This window comes from Chiloscyllium punctatum, chromosome 12 (genome assembly GCF_047496795.1).
Source record: "Chiloscyllium punctatum isolate Juve2018m chromosome 12, sChiPun1.3, whole genome shotgun sequence".
Lineage (NCBI taxonomy): Eukaryota > Metazoa > Chordata > Chondrichthyes > Orectolobiformes > Hemiscylliidae > Chiloscyllium > Chiloscyllium punctatum.
In genome coordinates, this window is record NC_092750.1 from 30,852,512 (window position 1) to 30,873,284 (window position 20,773).

Below are 20,773 nucleotides of genomic sequence, written 5' to 3' on the forward strand. Positions count from 1 at the left end.
ATGCAAGTGGCCCTTCCTGCTCCTCTGATGTTTTGGATCCTGTTGATGCAGGGTCCCTTTCAATAGAAATCCTTGTTTTGACAAAAGATATAACCTCACCACCTTGCTTAACTGTTCAGACAACCCAGATACAGAGTACTAATACATGTCTGAGTTAAAGAACTACAGTAAATTCTATGCATTAGTAAGTTAGCTTCTTATCCCAAAAATGTTCCAGCTACTCTTGCAGATACTGAGATAGGAAGATTTCATCTTATATTTTAGATGACTGCTAGTTAGATTTATATAAAGACAACTTTGAGTTTTATTACAAATTCAATCTTTCTAAGACACATGTACGGAAGAGAGTTGCAAAGAGCAAATATATAAAAAAAAGAAAATCAGTGTGGCATGGAGTTTAAATCAGAGAATATAATAAAGTGCGAAAGCCACAGAAGAATGCAAACTAAAAACATAAGAGGCAAACTCTTGCAGCAAGTGATACTAGATAAATCTTAATTTGCACCACTAGGTAGTGATTGGCCACCCACTGAACAATTGCTCAAACTTTCCTTTTTGGATATGTGATGGCCATTTGACCCACTATCACCAGATTTCCAGTGGGTGAAGTTAGCATTTATCCAGTGCAAATAACATCACTTTTTTTTTATGGTATTAAATTATGAAGATATAGAAAGATTTTGTTCTTGAAAAGAGAGTATTCAAATGTAATATACAAAAGAGTTTTAACTTGAGACTTAGAAATACGATAACCACTTCTAAATTTTTCACCATAATACTTCAGCATCAATGATGTAAATTCACTAAAATGTGCTAAAATGACTAGTCCTTAAAAAAAAGGACGTGAAAAGGCAGAGACTCGTGAAACAGAAGAGTATGTAGATTTTATTTTTAACAGTTTTAAAACACATTCTATACAGGTTATTTACTTTATTGACAATGTACACAATAATAGTAGCTAAAATAAAAATGTAAGAAGTGTTTCTGTTGGAATTCATAGTGCAGTGGAACTTATAAAAATTGAATATAAAACATGAACTATGGTGCAATGTATAAAGTGGCTATTACTAATCTATCCTTTATCTGCCAATATGTTTTCCTACTGTCTTACACAGTAACAATCAGCATACTTTAACAACTTCAGAAGAAAGCTTTTTCTTTTTAATCCCCATTTCCAGTTTATTGTGTATTATGTCATATGAAAACAGATCTAATATAAATACAAAAAAAACTGTGAGAAATCAGTAGACATCAGAGTGCTGCTTGTCATGGGTTTCTTTCTCAATATGTGGGTAGATTATATAAATTATTTCAGGGTTTTTTGTCAAAAGCAACCAAATATGATCAGCCATTGTTGGCAGCTACAGATGGTCAAATTTGCAGTTTTGTATTTCAGGTTGCATTACTGAAGTGTAATTCAATACATATACATTTTGGTTAAACAATACTTCATTTCGACTTGCATGAACTGAATTAAAATAATCATTGTTTCTCTATATATTACTCCTTTTATTAATTCACCTCCTACTCATGTAGCCTGTGTGTATTAATTGAACATTTACAATTATCATCACACTATTTTTGCAATTATCAAGACAAGGGAAATTTATGTCAGGAAATTGAATATTTTTAAAGCTCTCTCCATTCTGTCCCAACATTAATATAGCACACTGCATCAGTGTGAAGTTTCTTTTTCCCACACCAGCTGTTGTGTCATGCTGGTACATTAAGAAGTGCTGTTCTGCAAGTGTGGCAAGTGGCCTACCGGCATCAAATGAAGGATTCTTTTTTTGCTGTGCGTCTACGTCCACTATGAAATTAGGTTGAAATTTCCCAAGCATATTTTACATAGGACCATTACAGCTGACATATATTTCCTTCAACGTAGGCAGAACCTAAGTGATGAAAGACCAGTGTGTCTAACCTACTTTACCACAAAGTCTCATTCCTAACAACTTTCTACACTGACATGCACACCATCATTTTGAAATTAGGCGGCTTTGACTTCTGGAGGTCAGTTCAAACTTCAACACCACAACATTCAATCCAAAAACTGTGGTCCTAGCATTCTAACAAATGCAATTCATTAAATCAAATGCCCCTCTTTCTAGGGCCATGAGTGATACTTGGTAACATAAATATTTTACTTTATTAATAAGCTACAGAGGACTTTATAATAAAGTTGCAGTGTGTTCAGATGTTAAAAAGATTAACTTGACTTGAGTCTGAAAAGCCTTAAGCATCAATACAATACACATTGCAGATTTAAAACTGTTAAAAATGTTGAGATGATTAATATATATTTCATGTCTTTTACTAAAAGCATTCAGACTTCTGTTTTAAAATTGAAAGGTGTATTTATCAAAAACAACGCCAAGAAAATCCATATACAAGATATTGAGAGACTCAAAAGGTGCACTGACGGCTGGAACCTATTTTACTTTATTCCTGAGGTTCACTGTTAAGTTTAACTGCAGCCTTTCTCACTCAATGTTTCAGTCACTGATAAAAATTTCTTTGAGAGCTTTTTTTCTACAACATAAAGAGATATCATTATAGCTGATGATTTGGATGTGCAGCATAAAAAGATATTAAAAGTTAAAATGACACATAAAAATCAAAATAGTTAACACACATCTGTGACCAAAATGAACTATAACTATTTTAAGCTTTAAGCAACTCCGATACAGAAACTATGTCTTAAAAATAAAGTTTGTATATAATAAAAAAACTGTCAATGTAGCTTTAACTCAACTCAACAAGGTAAAAAGGAATGGCTTTCATAAAGAACTACCTAATTACCAAACTAAATTATAAATATACATAGAAGAAAAGAACAGGGTGTATGGCAGGATTATAATACCACATAAAAGGCCAAAAATCATGTAACTTTGTTTCACCGATGATGTAGAGATAAAAAAAAGACCCTTTGGGAATAGATTTTATGTAACAAATTCAGGAAAATGCAGACATCACAAATAGTTGAAAAATTTAAAAAAAAGTGTGTAAGAAATGTACAAATATAAAAAGCTACAAATATTAATAAATTACAGATAAGTCACATAGACATAAACACTTCACCAGTTAAGACCAAAAATACTTCATATTGCATTATAATGCAAAATTGAAAATAATAAGCTCATATAGAACAAAACTGTAACCTTATTTACAAAGCTCTTCTATAATGTGTTACCTTTGCTGATGTACTGTGACTACTTACAAGAGATTATTTTTGCAAGGCCACACAAAGAAATGTCTTTGTTTTTCAGGCAATGCCTTTTATAAAAAGAAGTTCCATTATAAGAGCAAACAAGAAAAGAAATAACATTTTTATCATAAAAGAATAAAATGTAAAAAAGGTAAAAATCAAAGAATACATAGCGTTGTAACTCAAAGACAATTTGCAATAAAGATTAATCCTTTGACCATATTTACAGGATTTATAGTATGAAAAAACAGTTTAAATGTTTCTTTAAGTCTGAAATGTGGAATTGCCTGAGAAACAAGTTTATAGAAACGGTATCCATTTACTCAGGTTAAAGGCAGCAGTTTATTACTGTACTGTCGAACACACTCCTGTGCATTTAAGGACAGCATTTCTTATGAATTTGTTTTTGACATTCTTTAAAAATGGTAGTATCTCCAAATTCATTTTTTTTTTCACTATCTGTAATTTAATGCTTAAAAATGCTCCAACAGAAGATTTGGCTGAATTAAGTGGATTACTCTGACATCTTTGATAGGTATCAAATGCCACTAACAAGCATTTCCAATTATGCCACAGACCAAGTGGAGCCAATCTACGAGAGTACCACACAAAAGCACCATACTCTCTCTGAGGATGGTCTGTAGATACAGTTGAAATGGACACTGTCTCTAACCCGGAATGATCTAAAATGTGTTAACATTATGTCACACATGTAACGGCATCAGTGTCAGGCCAATACGTTTTAACTGAAAATGTTTCTCATTTCTAACTTTACAGAAGAAGTTTTCCATTCCTATGTATTTTTAGTATTTTTCCAAGCCTTTGTTTAGCAGTTGCCATACCCTTCTTTAATCGTTTTCCTGAAAAATAAATACATGTATAATTACTGTGTTTGACATGTAAAAATGTATCTTAATGCAAATGAATATTTGTTCTATATTTACAGCCATTTATCTGACTTTAAAATTACAAACAAATTTCAATAAGCAGATATGCTGTAAATAAGCACTTAGATGATCAAGTTTCATCAGTGGATAGTGGAAGGTAAGAATTAATATTTCAGGTCAATTACCTTTTCTCATTTATAACATTGACTAGAAGTACAATTCAAACTCTTCTTTCCACTGATGCTGGCTGACCTCTGAGTGTTTCCATTATGGACATTAGCTGCCAAATGAACTTTAGTAAGGCATTTGATAAGATACCTCATGGTGGACTAGTACTCAAGGTAGGGTCTCATGGGATCTGTGTGAGCTGGTCCAATTGATAGAAAACTCACTTGGTCATAGAAGACACAGCATAGCAGTGCAAGAGGGTTTTTTTTGGAATGGAGATCAGAAACTAGTGGTGTTCCAGAGGAACAAGTGCTGGGACTTTTGTTGTTTGTAACATATATGTAAGTGATTTGGAGGAAAATGTAGGTGTTCTGATTATTATGTTTGCGGGTGACACCAAAATTCGCAGAGTTGCAGACAATGAACAGGATTGTCAAAGGATACAGTGGAATAGAGAAATGGCAGATAGAGTTTAATGCGGACAAGTGTGAGGTGATGCATTTTGGAAGATCAAATTTAGCGGTGAATTACACAATAAAATGGTAGAACCCTTAGGAACATTAACAAAGAGGAATTTGGGTGTACTTGTCCCAGATCCTGAAAGTGATAATACAGGTAGATAAGGTGATTAAGAAGACATACACAGCATGGTTGCCTTCATCGGCTGGGGCATCGAATATAAAAGTTGTCAGGCTTTGTTACAGCTGTACAAAACTTTAGTTTGACCACATTTGGCAGTTCTAGTTGCAACAGTACTTGAAAGATGTGGATGCTTTGGAGAGGGTGCAGAGGTTTTTCTTTAGATTAGTTTTTTTTCTTTAGATTAGATTCCCTACAGTGTGGAAACAGGCCCTTAGGCCCAACAAGTCCACACCAACCCTCCGAAGAGTAACCCACCCAGACCCATTTCCCTCTGACTAATGCACCTAACACTATGGGCAATTTAACATGGCCAATTCACCTAACCTGCACATCTTTGGACTGTGGGAGGAAACCGGAGCACCCGGAGGAAACCCATACAAACAAGGGGAGAATGTGCAAACCCACACAGAGGTGTTGCCTGGTCTAGAGGATTTTAGTTATGAGGAGAGGTTGGATAAACTCGGATTGTTTATACTGGAAAGACGGAAGCTAAGGGGGCGACCTGATAAAGATCTATACAATTATAAGAAGCATAGATGCTGTGGATAGTCAGAAGCTTTTTCCCAGGGTGGAAAGGTCAACTACAAGAAAAATTTACAATTTTCTCTCACAAGCCAGTTCTCTTATATCAATTTCAAAGAGATCAAAAATACCAAGAAGCTCTAAATTATATTTCTTGCTTGTGCTTGAACTCACACTTTGCCTTCCATAACAGTAGAAACCGTCTGTCCGATACTGCAGGAAATACACTGACAAAATCAGCTGTGTAGAATTTTAAAGTGTATGTTACATTACTTTAACTACCATTTACAGCACATATGAATTTATAGCTACAGTCAGCATCTTCAGCTAGAAATGTTGGGTTCAAAGTGAAATGTTTAGGGGAGAAGTGTAGGGGAAAATCTTCACACTGAGGGTGGTGGGTGCCTGGAACACACTGCCAGTGGAGGTAATGGAATCAGGCACGTCAGCATTGTTTAATGCGTATCTCGATAAGGCACATAAATGTGAGGCGAACACAGGGATAGATACCATGCATGGACAATATTATTGGGTCTAAATAAGGACTAGGAATCAATAGAGACTTGGTGGGCCAAAGGGCCTGTTCCTCTGCTGTACTGTATTGCATTGTTTTGTTGTATTGTATATTGTGTATACATTTTCTTTTTTTGTATCCTATTTCCAGCATTTGAAATTCTTCCCTGTCATGCAATTTCAACTGTTACATTCCACAAATTGTTTTAGGCAGAATTATGGCTTACACCACCAGTTCTAAAATCCCATCAGATAACTGTGCTCATTCATTCTTGACCCTTTACAGCACTAGTTACTCCACTCAGGCAGATGTGTCTTTAGCTGCTGAGGTCTTAAACTTTGTAATTCTTTCCAACATCTCACTTCTTTATTTCTTCCTTTGAATCACTCAAACTTATTTGACTATGTCCTCTTTCCTAATAATTCCGTTGTGATGGAGTCAAAATTTGCCTGTTAACAGTCTTCGTATATTAACTGCCTTCCTATGTTAACAACACTACATAAATGCAGGTTGTTGCTGATGATAACTGGTAATCATATTTTCACATAACTAGAAAACTTATATTTAAAGGAAATAGCTTTATAATAATATAAATATATTGAACATCATTCACAGTAAGACAATAACCTAATTAGGAGATTTAGAATGCAATGCACTAACAAAGTAGTTTTGGTAATTTCTAACAGCCTGTTAGAAATGTTTACACTAGGCTGCAACTTTATAATCTCTCTTCTATTGTGACATAAATGACCATGTAGCTATTCTAGATTAATATCAACATAAGTATTGAAAGATCAATAATTGCAAAGTCATCATATTTTTTAAAAATTCTATTAACTTAATCACCTAAGAAATTAATGTACAAATTGCTCCCTACAGAGTTTAATTGATTAATATAATTAGGAAAAACAGTTCAACAAGCTAGAATAGTGACTCACTTTGCTTTAGTGTATTGTTTTTCTGACATTTTAGAATGTTGAATAATAGCACAATAAATATAAGTAGAACAATACTTTAAATTAAGTTTTAAAATAACTTTGCATTTCATTAAAGTCACGTACAGGAAATGCTGGAAAATTAAATCATTTCTCAATCTGCATCCAGTACTTCACTTGAATCTTTTCAAGCTGCATTTGAGCTAGAGCCTTGTACTCCATTTTATTACCTCGTGCTTAACCTTGGAAAGTTGTCATACTAGAAAATATAAAATTTCTCCTCTCTGAATTCCCAATTCCAAAAATCTCAAGCTGAAGATACTGACTACAGCTATGAATTTATATGCGCTGTAAACGGTAGTTAAGGTAATGTAATATACACTTTAAAATTCTACAGAGCTGATTTTGTCAGACTATTGCCTGCAGTATCACACAGGCCATTTCTACTGTTATGGAAGGAGGAAATGCCTCAAATGTGCATTCAAGTGCAAGTAAGAAATATAATTTAGAGCCTCTTGGTACTTTTGATCTATTTGCAGTTGATACACAACATCAGGAAAAGTTGTAAATAAAGGGACTTCATTATAAAAAAATCAATGATTACAAGTAAGGCTGGATTGATCGGTGTTACTGTACATTTTACAGCAGGAAACACAAAATATTACGTGGTATAAAAATACAATTACACCCAAGACTGATAAGTTTGAAAGAGACTTAAAGGACACCACATAGATCATTACAAATTTCGCAGCAAGTGAATTAAACTAGCAAACAATTTCAGGGCAACATAATCTTATTAAATCTGTTTTCTATTAAGCATTCTGATTTATACAACACAGTTTTGTTTGTTGGTTGAAATTCTTTTTAACCTAAGTGATTGTTGCATATATTGTGCGGCACGTCGTGTGCACCTCTGAGCTATTTCTATCATTTGATAGATGAACCAAAATGAAAATAAATGAGGAAAAGAAATTGGAAGGGTGAATGTTTTAAAAATGGGAACCAGGTTATAGCTATATTACAAAATGAACAGGAGTACACAAAGTCAGAGTCATAGAGATGTACCTGTCTATGCCGACCAGATATTCCAACCCAATCTAGTCCCACCTGCCAGCACCCAGCCCATATCCCTCCAAACCCTTCCTATTCATATACCCATCCAAATATCTCTTAAATGTTGCAATTGTACCAGCCTCCACCACATCCTCTGGCAGCTCATTCCATACACGTACCACCCTCTGCGTGAAAAAGTTGCCCCTTAGGTCTCTTTTATATCTTTCCCCTCTCACCCTAAACCTATGCCCTCTAGTTCTGGACTCCCCGACCCCAAGGAAAAGACTTTGTCTATTTATCCTATCCATGCCGTTCATAATTTTGTAAACCTCAGCCTCCGACGCCCCAGTGAAAACAGCCCCAGCCTGTTCAGCCTCTCCCTGTAGCTCAGATCCTCCAACCCTGGCAACATTCTTGTAAATCCTTTCTGAACCCTTTCAAGTTTCATAGAACATAGAACATAGAAGAATACAGCGCAGTACAGGCCCTTCAGCCCTCGATGTTGCGCCGATCAAAGCCCACCTAACCTACACTAACCCACTATCCTCCATATACCTATCCAATGCCCGCTTAAATACCCATAAAGAGGGAGAGTCCACTACTGCTACTGGCAGGGCATTCCATGAACTTACGACTCGCTGAGTGAAGAACCTACCCCTAACATCAGTCCTATATCTACCCCCCCTTAATTTAAAGCTATGCCCCCTTGTAATAGCTGACTCCATACGTGGAAAAAGGTTCTCACTGTCAACCCTATCTAACCCCCTAATCATCTTGTACACCTCTATCAAATCACCCCTAAACCTTCTTTTCTCCAATGAAAACAACCCCAAGTGCCTCAGCCTTTCCTCATAGGATTTTCCTACCATACCAGGCAACATCCTGGTAAACTTCCTCTGCACCCGTTCCAGTGCCTCCACATCCTTCCTATAGTATGGCGACCAAAACTGCACACAATATTCCAGATGTGGCCGCACCAGAGTCTTATACAACTGCAGCATGACCTCAGGACTCCGGAACTCAATTCCTCTACCAATAAAAGCCAGTACGCCATATGCCTTCTTCACTGCACTATTTACCTGGGTGGCAACTTTCAGAGATCTGTGTACATGGACACCAAGATCCCTCTGCTCTTCCACACTACCAAGTAGTCTACCATTAGCACAGTAATCCATCTTTTTATTACTCTTACCAAAGTGAATCACTTCACACTTAGCTACATTGAACTCCATTTGCCACCTTTCTGCCCAGCTCTGCAGCTTCTCTATATCCCGCTGTAACCTGCCATATCCTTCCTCACTGTCTACAACTCCTCCGACTTTCGTATCATCCGCAAACTTGCTCACCCAACCTTCTAACCCTTCCTCCAGGTCATTTATAAAAATGACAAACAGCAATGGTCCCAAAACAGATCCTTGCGGAACACCGCTAGTGACGGCACTCCAAGATTAACCTTTGCCATCAACTACTACCCTCTGTCTTCTTCCAGAGAGCCAATTCCTAATCCAAACCTCCAACTCACCCTCAATGCCATATCTCTGTATTTTCTGCAGTAGCCTACCATGGGGGACCTTATCAAACGCCTTACTAAAATCCATATATACCACATCTACCGCTTTCCCCTCATCTACTTCCTTAGTCACCTTCTCAAAGAATTCAATAAGGTTTGTGAGGCACGACCTGCCCTTCACAAAACCATGCTGACTATCCTTGATCACATCATTCTTATCCAGATGTGCATAAATCCTATCCCTTACAATTCTCTCTAAGACTTTGCCCACAACAGAAGTGAGACTCACTGGCCTATAGTTACTAGGATTATCCCTACTCCCCTTCTTGAACAAGGGAACCACGTTTGCTAGCCTCCAGTCCTCTGGCACTACTCCTGTAGACAAAGAGGACACAAAAATCAAGGCCAATGGCTCTGCAATCTCCTCCCTTGCTTCCCAGAGAATCCTAGGATAAATGCCATCAGGCCCAGGGGACTTATCTATTTTCACCCTTGCCAGAATTTCCAACACCTCTTCTCTACATATCTCAAAGCCATCCATTCTACTTATTCGTGCCTCAGTATTCATATCGACAACAATGTCCTGTTCCTGAGTGAATACTGACGAAAAGTATTCATTCAGCGCCTCCCCAATCTCTTCAGCCTCCACACGCAACTTCCCATTACTATCCTTGATTGGACCTATTCCTTCCCTAGTCATTCTTTTATTCCTAACATACCTATAGAAAGCCTTAGGGTTTTCCCTAATCCTACCAACTAAGCACCTTTCATGTCCCCTCCTTGCTGCTCTTAGCTCTCTCTTCAGGTCCTTCCGGGCTACCTTATAACTCTCAATTGCCCCTATTGAACCTTCACGCCTCATCTTTACAAAGGCCGCCCTCTTCCATTTAACAAGGGATTCCAACTCCTTATTAAACCACGGCTCCCTCACACGACCCTTTCCTCCCTGCCTGATAGGTACGTACTTATCAACGACACTCAATAGTTGCTCCTTGAACAAGTTCCACATATCAATTACGCTCTTGCCTTGGAATCTACTTTTCCAATCCACACCTCCTAAGTCATGCCTCAACGCATCATAATTTCCCTGCCCCCAGCTATAACTCTTGCCCTGTAGTACACACTTATCCCTCTCCATCACTAGAGTAAAAATCACCGAATTGTGGTCACTGTCCCCAAAGTGCTCACCTACCCCTAGTTCTAATACCTGGCCTGGTTCGTTACCCAGAACCAAATCCAGTATGGCCTCACCTCTTGTTGGCTTATCTACATATTGTGTCAGGAAACTCTCCTGCACACATTGCACAAACACTGACCCATCTAACGAACTTGAGCTATAGCTTTCCCAATCAATATCAGGAAAGTTAAAGTCTCCCATAACAATCACCCTATTACTGTCACTCTTCTCCTGAATCATCTTCGCAATCCTTTCTTCAACGATTCTAGGACTATTAGGAGGCCTGTAAAAGACTCCTAACTGGGTGACCTCACCTCTCCTATTCCTAACCTCAACCCAAACTACCTCAGATGGCAAATCTTCGTCCATCTTCCTTTCCACCGCTGTAATACTATCTTTGACAAGCAAAGCCACCCCCCCCCCTCTTTTGCCCCCACCTCTGACCCTACTAAAACATTTAAACCCTGGAACCTGCAACAGCCAATCCTGTCCCTGATCTAGCCACGTCTCCGTAATAGCCACAACATCGAAGTCCCAGGTACCAACCCACGCTGCGAGTTCACCTACCTTATTTCGTATACTTCTGGCATTAAAGTATACACACTTCAAGCCACTCTTCTGTTTACAGGCACCCTCCTTTAAGATTGATGCCATATTCCTAACCTCCCTACACTCCAGGTCCTGCACCCTACAGCTACAGTCTGGGTTCCCATGCCCCTGCCATTTCACAACATCTTTCCGATAGGAAGGAGACCAGAATTGCACGCAATATTCCAACGGTGGTCTAAACAATGTCCTGTACAGTGGCAACATGACCTCCCAACTCCTGTACTCAATACTCTGACCAATAAAGGAAAGCATACCAAACGCCTTCTTCACTATCCTATCTACCTGCAACTCCACTTTCAAGGAGCTATGAACCTGCACTCCAAGGTCTCTTTGTTCAGCAACACTCCCTAGGACCTTACCATTAAGTGTATAAGGCCTGCTAAGATTTGCTTTCCCAAAATGCAGCACCTTACATTTATCTGAATTAAACTCCATCCGCCATTTCTCAGCCCATTGGCCCATCTGTTCCAGATCCTGTTGTAATCTGAGGTAACCTTCTTCACTGTCCACTACACCTCCAATTTTGGTGTCATCTGCAAACTTACTAACTGTACCTCTTACGCTCGCATCCAAATCATTTATGCAAATGACAAAAAGTAGAGGACCCAGCATCGATCCTTATGGCACTCCACTGATCACAGGCTTCCACTCTGAAAAACAACCCTTCACCACCACCCTCTGTCTTCTACCTTTGAGCCAGTTCTGTATCCAAATGGCTAGTTCTCACTGTATTCCATAAGATCTAAGCTTGCTAATCAGTCTCCCATGGGGAACCTTGTCGAACGCCTTACAGAAGTCCATATAGATCACATCTACTGCTCTGCCCTCATCAATCTTCTTTGTTACTTCAAATAATTCAATCAAGCTTGTGAGACATGATTTCCCACGCACAAAGCCATGTTGACTATCCCGAATCAGTCCTTGCCTTTCCAAATAAATGTGGGAATGAAGATTTTCGGGAAGATGATGGAGGTATAGGAAAAGAAGAATATAAATAGAGAGTAAGAGACAAATATCGACAACAATGTCCTGTTCCTGAGTGAATACTGACGAAAAGTATTCATTCAGCGCCTCCCCAATCTCTTCAGCCTCCACACGCAACTTCCCATTACTATCCTTGATTGGACCTATTCCTTCCCTAGTCATTCTTTTATTCCTAACATACCTATAGAAAGCCTTAGGGTTTTCCCTAATCCTACCAACTAAGCACCTTTCATGTCCCCTCCTTGCTGCTCTTAGCTCTCTCTTCAGGTCCTTCCGGGCTACCTTATAACTCTCAATTGCCCCTATTGAACCTTCACGCCTCATCTTTACAGAAGTCCATATAGATCACATCTACTGCTCTGCCCTCATCAATCTTCTTTGTTACTTCAAATAATTCAATCAAGCTTGTGAGACATGATTTCCCACGCACAAAGCCATGTTGACTATCCCGAATCAGTCCTTGCCTTTCCAAATAAATGTGGGAATGAAGATTTTCGGGAAGATGATGGAGGTATAGGAAAAGAAATAGAGAGCTTTTAAAAATAAAGGTTGAGGTTTTGTAGGAGCAGAAGCCAAAGCAGGTCAGCATGGAGGGAGAATGCAAGACTTTGAGAATGGACATAGACAGAAGTTCTGTAAGAAGATGGAGAGTGGAAACTAACAAAATAGCACTGAAGTAACAGAGTGTGGCCATAATGAAAACCGAAAGAACTGTGGATGCTGGAAATCAGAAACAAAAGCAGAAATTGCTTGAAAAGCTCAGCAGATCTAGCAGTATCTGTGGAGAGAAAACATAGTTAATGTTTCAGATCCAGTGACCCTTCCTTAGAATTGATGGCAGCTCGGAAACTGTTGATTTTTAAGCAGAAGATAGCGTAGGAAGAAGGGGTAAGGAGTAAACAATAGGTAGGGATAGAACCCAAAGAGGGAGAAGGACAGTTTGGACAGACAAAAGAGTCAATAACAACCATGCTAGCATGATGAATAACTGTCAATGGGGAATCTTAGTGGCAGACCACGTGGAAAAGCACAGCAGGTCAGGCAGCATCTGAGGAGCAGGAGAATTGATGTTGAAGGGAGTTGAAGTGGTCGGCCACAGGATGCCAACTTGCTGAATGTTTCAGGGAACATCTCTGGAACATATGCACCATACAACCCCACCGCCTTGTGGCTGACCACTTCAGCTCCCCCTCCCACTCCGCCAAGGACATGTAAGTCCTGGGCCCCCTCCACTGCCAAATTCAAGCCAACTGATGCCTGGAGGAAGAACATCTCACCTTTTGCCTTGGGACCTTCCAACCACCCTCCCTTCTAACTTATCACTCCCCACCTGCATCTACCTATAACCTTCCCAGTTATCTTTTCCCCAGCCCAACCCCCATTAATCTCTCAGATCCCTTCCCCGCCTCCCCTACATTCCTGATGAAGGGCTTATGCCCTAAACATCGATTCTCCGGCTCCTCAGATGCTGCCTGATGGCTGTGCTTTTCTTGCACCACACTTTTCGACTCTCATCTCCAGCATCTGCAGTCCTCACTTTCTTCATGTGATAACAAGGCCTGGTGTGTGGGGTTGGGTTAAGGACATAGGAGAGCTCAAGCCTGAAAATTATTGAACTTGGTATTGAATCCAGAAGGCTGCAAAGTCCCCAAGAGGAAAATGAGGTGCTGTTCTTCCAGCTTGCACTGAGCTTTGCTGGAGCACTGCAACAATCCAAAGCTGTGCGGGTTAGGTGAATTGGCCATGCTAAATTGCCCATAGTGTTAGATGCATTCGTTGGGTAAATGTAGGGGAATGGGTCTGGGTGGGCTACTCTTCAGAGGGTCGGTGTGGACTTGTTGGGCTGAAGGGCCTGTTTCCATACTGTGGGGAATCTAATCATATATAAGCCTGAGACAAAGATATTGGCCAAGGAACATTAGGATGTTAAAGTTGCAGGCAACTGGAAGCTGAGGGTCTTTTTGCAGACAGAATGTAGGTGTTCTGTGAAGTGGTCATGCAGTTTACGCTTTGTTTCACCAATGTAGAGGAAACCACATTGTGATTGGCGAATGCAGTAGACTAGATTGAGTGAAGTGCAGGTAAAGCACTGCTTCACCTGGTAAGTGTGTTTGGGCCCTTGGATACTGGGGAGAGAGGAAGTAAATGAACAGGTGTTACATCTTTTGTGGCTGCAGGGAAAGATGCTGGGAGGGAAGGAAGAATCAACCAGGGTGTCCAGAGGGAATGGTCCCTCCAGAGGTCTGACAAGGGAGGACAAGGGAAGGGAATGTGTGTCTGGTGGTGACATCCTGTGGAGGTAGTGGAAATGGTGACTAATGATACTCTGGATTTGGATGCTGGTGGAATGGTAAGTAAGGAGAAGGGGGAGCCTATCAACCTTGTGGGAGGGAGCAGAGAGGGTGAGGGCCGAAATGCAGGAGATGGGCCTTGTCAACTACTGTGGCCATAATGAGTGTGGATGCAAAACATAGGAAATTCAATTCAAAATCATTTCAAAACTAAATATGGAAAAAAAATCAAAAGTCAACAGACTGAAGGCTGAAATGGAGTCAAACATTAACTGTAAAATTTGTCATTTGACTGGAAAACAGTAACAGAATGCTCCAAAAATATTCAAATTAAGGTCAAGTTAATTTACAAAGATCCAGAGGTTCTGGACTATGCAAAGCAAATGGAGTCTGGATTTCGACTCCATCTTGTGTCACACTTTCTCCAAGTAGCTGCTGTCTGCTGCATTTGGATTTAGGTTTCATTCTGATTGCTGCTTTACACTGCCAGTTTATTGTTACAAAGTGAAATTGTTTATACCAATACTAAGCCTACAATGTAAATGTAACCTCCAGCGAAGGTATAATTATTTGGAACAAACATCATTACATTCAATGAGAAATGTAATTTGTTAGAACAAAAATGTTTTTGTTTTAATAAACTTCTGCTCGATTCAAAATCTGTCCTCCAGAAATGACAGAGGTTCTAACACAACAAACGAGAATCTGGAGAATCGAAATGCCTCTGAAACCCGATAAGACACAATTCACAAAAAAAAGGAAATAAACCAAATATGAAAACTGGGCTACTCATCACTAAAATCTATTCCTGATTAAGGGTTTTTGCCTGAAACGTTGATTTTCCTGCTCCTCGGATGCTGCCTGACCTGCTGTGCTTTTCCAGCACCACTCCAATCTAGTGGTGGCACGGTGGCACAGTGGTTAGCACTACTGCCTCACAGCGCCAGAGACCTGGGTTCAATTCCCACCTCAGGCAACTGTCTGTGTGGAGTTTGCACGTCTCCCCGTGTCTGCGTGGGTTTCCTCCGGGTGCTCCGGTTTCCTCCCACAGTCCAAAGATGTGCAGGTCAGGTGAATTGGCCATGCTAAATTGTCCGTAGTGCTAGGTAAGGGGTAAATGTAGGAGTATGGGTGGGTTGCACTTCGGCGGGGCTGTGTGGACTTGTTGGGCCGAAGGGCCTGTTTCCACACTGTAAGTAATCTAATCTAATCTAATCAACTGTTACAGTGAAAATATAGTCTATTTGAACACCGTACTGATTATAAATGACCCTACTGAGTTTGGGATCCAGTCTGTGTCAATCATATCCCACCCTACACCAGCAAGTAGAAATGGTATGTGCTGGAAAGAGAGACAGGACTTCTACATTCAAGTCATGTTTTCTATTTTTAAAGACAATTGCAGTCGAGCTGGCTCTGGGAAAGTCCAGCCCAACATGTTCATGGCCTACGCTGGAACAGGTACACTCAAAGATACATTAAAATTGGGCCTTGGGACTCACTGTACTAAAACTGGAGATCTATGATTATCTCATGCATGTGCCCAGGTAGCTTACAGACGAAATGAATTTGATTGTTGTGAAGTTATAACATTGGTGCTGTCCTCAGATATGTCTAGAGGAGTTAGGGAGAATTGGAGTTGCAATATTGGCAGTGGGAGCAGGGTAAGTTATGATGCCAGTGGCCCTTGGGTAGATTTGGACTGGGGCCCAATGTAGGGATCAGTAGCCAGAAGCATTTTGGAGGAGACTAAGCATGAGCCAGGAATGGTGCACAGTAAATCTAAGGAGCGAGGTTCAGAAGAACAGTTTATTTAACTCAAAAATTAACTCTATTTTTCTCCACAGATAAGTATCTTCCAGAACTTTCTGTTTCTATTTCAGTATCTTATCCATCATTATCCATGTCTTGCTCCATTAAAGTCACCATTAGTTGCTGAATTACACATAAGTATAACCACTGGTCTTACATATGTCAGGAATACAGCAGGAAACACTAACTGAGACCCACTGCTGAATTGTTTCATACTAAATGTGCTGGCATCAACAGTACATTCATGATCTATAAAACAACCTGTATGGCTGTCAGTCTTCATTTCTGTAGAAGCACTTTCCTGAGGGATTTTGATCGAATCATCTGATGACATTTTCCTTTTGGTGTATTTTCTCTTCTGGACTTTCTGTTGTTCCTGTGATAAAATGCAAGAACATAAATTATTAGTATTTACACATGTGGATACACCCATTCATTCATGTTCAAAGCCATAAAATGTGTTTATGATCTGAGAAATCTATTTTTACATTTTTTTTGCAAAGGATAATTACAAATAACACAATACAAACTTTCTCATTTATTTTTAAAGCTGCAGCTGTGTGATCCATTTGATTTTTTCACAAGTATATGTACAACATAAAAGTACATCTGTGCAGTTATGTATTTTGTTAGTGAAAGCTTTGAAGGAACTCACCTGTTGAGATAACTTTGCAGCAGCTGCAGCTAATCCAGTTTCTATTGAGGCAACTCTTGCCCCTTCTCGTGTTGGCCGGTCATGCCGAGGAACAGATGGTGTAACTCTGGCTAAAGAAATACAAAAGAAAGATTTTTTAAAAATGAAGAAATATTAATTTGTAATTGTTGTATCCTGTGCATTAGAATATACCATTAAATTATTTATTATTTTAAATCCTTTCAATTTAACTTGGATAATGACAGAATGCCGAATTTAATGCACATTTTATCAAGTATCATTTTTTATGTGTTTGGCAGAAACTTCATAAAACAGGTAGTGAAGATCATTTTCTCACTCATTTTAAACTGAACTGAACTGCTTTCGTTAATAAGACTGGGATTAAAAATAATATAGAATTGTTGAACAATATGCACGTACATGTAGTTCTCCTATAATGCCACAGTTGTGTTCTAGTGAAATCTTGCTTAAAAGAAAATAGCTTAATAAAAATAATGGGGCCTATGGGAAAAGTGGGGTTAGGGGCAGGCCAGCAAAAAATATCATTCACGATCTCTCAAAAATCACCCAAATGTCTAACACAAAGTATAGCATAGCCTAAATGAAGATTTATATCATATTTATTAACAAAACAAAAGTAAATTTAATACAGTAAGTTTAAAAACTGTAAGAAAGCTGTTCTCTGAACAGTACCTCTCACAGAAAGTTGCTCTGTTGACAGCTGACATCGATGCATGCACAGAATGGCATGAGGACCGGAGCTCACATCACGCATGTGCACAATGGCACAGAGACTTCAGTGCATGCATAGAATGGCAAGAACACCAGCGCATATGCAGAATGGTGCAGAGATTTTGGCGTGTGCATCGGTGCATGCACAGAACAAAGTGTGCAAACTGATCCCTGCTGGAAACACACTATTGCCAATGGAAGTAAGCGTTTTCCAAAATACCGCTCCCTAATTCTTCCGCGATGTTAGAGCCAAATCACACTGCTGAAATGCACGTTATCCCAGAACTACCTGTATTACACAAATCCTCTCAGGGTGCCAATAAAACATATTTGATTTGGCACGTCAAAATATAGACAAAAATATTCTATGAGTTACACTGGTTATTTGAAATTTTGAAAATGAGAGAGGCAAAGGCAGATAACTCCCCAGAAAAGTGAAAAGGAGGAAAATATCTGCAAAGGAACAATTCTGTAAATCTCCATATCCACATTTTGTGAAATGGTCAAGTGCCAGCAATCAGTTTTGGCTGGGATAATGCCTTTTAGTACATCCACAACACAAAACATGTCCAGTTCTCGCAGGAGAAATTTTTTGTTTTTATTCTTCCCCCCATAAGTCCCTACTAAATATTAAGGGAAGGAAAATTAAAAGGAATTAACTTATAGTAAGATCATGAAAAAAAACATGTTTCAGCAATTTAAAATGTAATTCAAGTTATTTATTTTTGGAGAATATCAATAAGATAAAAAAAATAGACTTTGCTTTCCTTTGAATTTATTTAATGACATTATCTGTAAGTTATTTTTAAGCTTGAGTACCATTAATTATTAGTGAATATATTTTATTCAAACTAGACCTGTACCAGCCAGGTATAAAGTATGACAGTTTTTCATATAGGAATCAAAATTATGATTAATCATTACATCTTTTTTTACCATAGCATTGTGAAAGACTTCTGTCTATACTTGTATTTTGCATAGATATTGGTGTAGGGTGACATGAGGGCTCGTACAATTAGGATTCTGCCTTGTGACCTTTCTCGCACAGTGCTTATATTACCAACGAGATGAAAGTAATTAATTACCTTTAAGAAAGAAATAAATTTGAAATGAGCTGGAGGTGTGAAATTCAGAACAATTATATATTTAAATGGTTAAGTATTATATTTTGTTTAATTAAATTATTAGTTATATTGTTACAATGCACAGACTGAAAGTGTAGTCCAATCTCACTTAATTGAATTAACAAAATAGATAATTTTGTTTTCAAACACATGCGTAATGTAGAGAGATTAGCAATAATGCTTATGTGCTTCAAAGGCTAAAAGTCCCACTTGTTGCAAAAGTACCTGTAGGATTCCAGGGTGTATCATCTGCACTTTTTCTCTTTTTGGATCTGGATTTGAAAACTGGATCATCATCATCAGATTCAAGTGATGGATAAACTAAACATATAAAAGGGTTCTTTATATATTAACTGTTTTATCCAAATAAAGTCTGCACAATTGTTAAATGACATATAAAACATGTATCAGAAAAAAAACCATCGTCATATTTTCCATATTCTACTCAAAAAAGGTAACATATCTCTCAAGTTATAGTCAACTTATAATTTTGTCTGAAGATAGATTAACAGAAAGATCATTGAAAAGACCTGTGAAAAGTTTGAGTCAACTTAAAAGGAGAGAAAAGACACGTACTTTGGAAACTGGAAAACTGAAATGAAAAAAGAAAATGTTGAAAATACTCAACATGTCTGGCAGCATCCATTGGAGAGTCATAGAGATGTACAGCACGGAAACAGAAGCTTCGGTCCAACTTGTCCATGCCGACCAGGTATCCCAACTGAATCTAGTCCCACCTGCCAGCACTTGGCCCATTTCCCTCCAAAGTCTTCCTATTCATATACCCATCCAGATGCCTTTAAATGTTGCAATTGTACTAGTCTCTACCACTTCCTCTGGCAGCCCATTCCACACACGCACCACCCTCTGTGTGAAAAGATTGCCTCTTAGGTCTCTTTAATATCTTTCCCCTCTCACCCTAAACCTATGCCCCCTAGTTCTAGACTCCCCCACCCCAGAAAAAAGACCTTGTCTATTTTCCCTATCCATGCCCCTCATGATTTTATAAACCTCAATAAGGTCGCCCCTCATGATTTTATAAACCCCTATAAGGTCACCCCTCAGCCTCTGACACTCCACGGAAAGCAGCCCCAGCCTGTTCAGCCTCTCCCTCAAGCTCAGATCATTCAATCCTGGCAACATCCTTGTAAATCTTTTCTGAACCCTTTCAAGTTTCACAACATCTTTCTGATAGGAAAGTGACCAGAATTGCATGCAATATTCCAACAGTGGCCTAACCAATGTCCTGTACAGTGGCAACATGACCTCCCAACCCCTGTACTCAATACCCTGACCAATAAAGGAAAGCATACCAAATGCCTTTTTCACTATCCTATCTACCTGCGACTCCACTTTCAAGGAGCTATGAACCTGCACTCCACTGACTCTTTGTTCAGCAACACTCCCTAGGACCTTACCATTAATTGTATAAGTCCTGCCAAGATTTGCTTTCCCAAACTGCAGCACTTCGCATTTATCTAAATTAAACTCCATCTGCCACTCCTCAGCCCACTGGCTCATCTGATCAAATCCTGTTGTAATACAAGGTAACCTTCTTTGCTACACTACACCTCCAATTTTGATAGCACCTGCAAACTTACTAACTATACCTCTTATGCTCACATCCAAATCATTTATATAAATGACAAAAAGGAGTGGACCCAGCACAGATTCTTGTGGCATTCCACTGGTCACAGGCCTCCAATCTGAAAAACAACCCTCCACCACCACCCTCTGTCTTCTACCTTTGAGCCAGTTCTGTATCTTTGTATTCCACGAGATCTAACCATGCTAACCAGTCTCCCATGGGGAACCTTGTCGAACGCCTTACTGAAGTCCATATAGATCATGTCTACCACTCTGCCCTCATCAATCTTCTTTGTTATTTCTTCATAAATCTCAATCAAATTTGTGAGATGTGATTTCCACACACAAAGCCATGTTGATTAT

At 39.0% G+C, this 20,773-nt stretch overlaps 1 protein-coding gene across 3 annotated transcripts in view; it reads right to left on the reverse strand.

The window, feature by feature from the left end:
• Positions 1–857: 857 nt before the first annotated feature.
• Positions 858–20,773, reverse strand: part of phf2 (PHD finger protein 2) — a 158,849-nt gene continuing 138,933 nt past the window's right edge. For 2 of the 3 annotated variants that reach the window (XM_072582259.1, XM_072582261.1), the window contains exons 20-23: positions 19,049–19,144; positions 16,968–17,077; positions 16,574–16,688; positions 859–4,068 (exon numbers count right to left, since the gene is read on the reverse strand). In XM_072582259.1, the coding sequence (XP_072438360.1) occupies positions 3,980–4,068; positions 16,574–16,688; positions 16,968–17,077; positions 19,049–19,144 (410 nt within the window). In that variant the 3' untranslated portion in view covers positions 859–3,979. Of the gene's footprint in view, positions 4,069–16,573; positions 16,689–16,967; positions 17,078–19,048; positions 19,145–20,773 lie in introns of all 3 variants that reach the window. The other variant, XM_072582260.1, reaches the window with a different exon arrangement.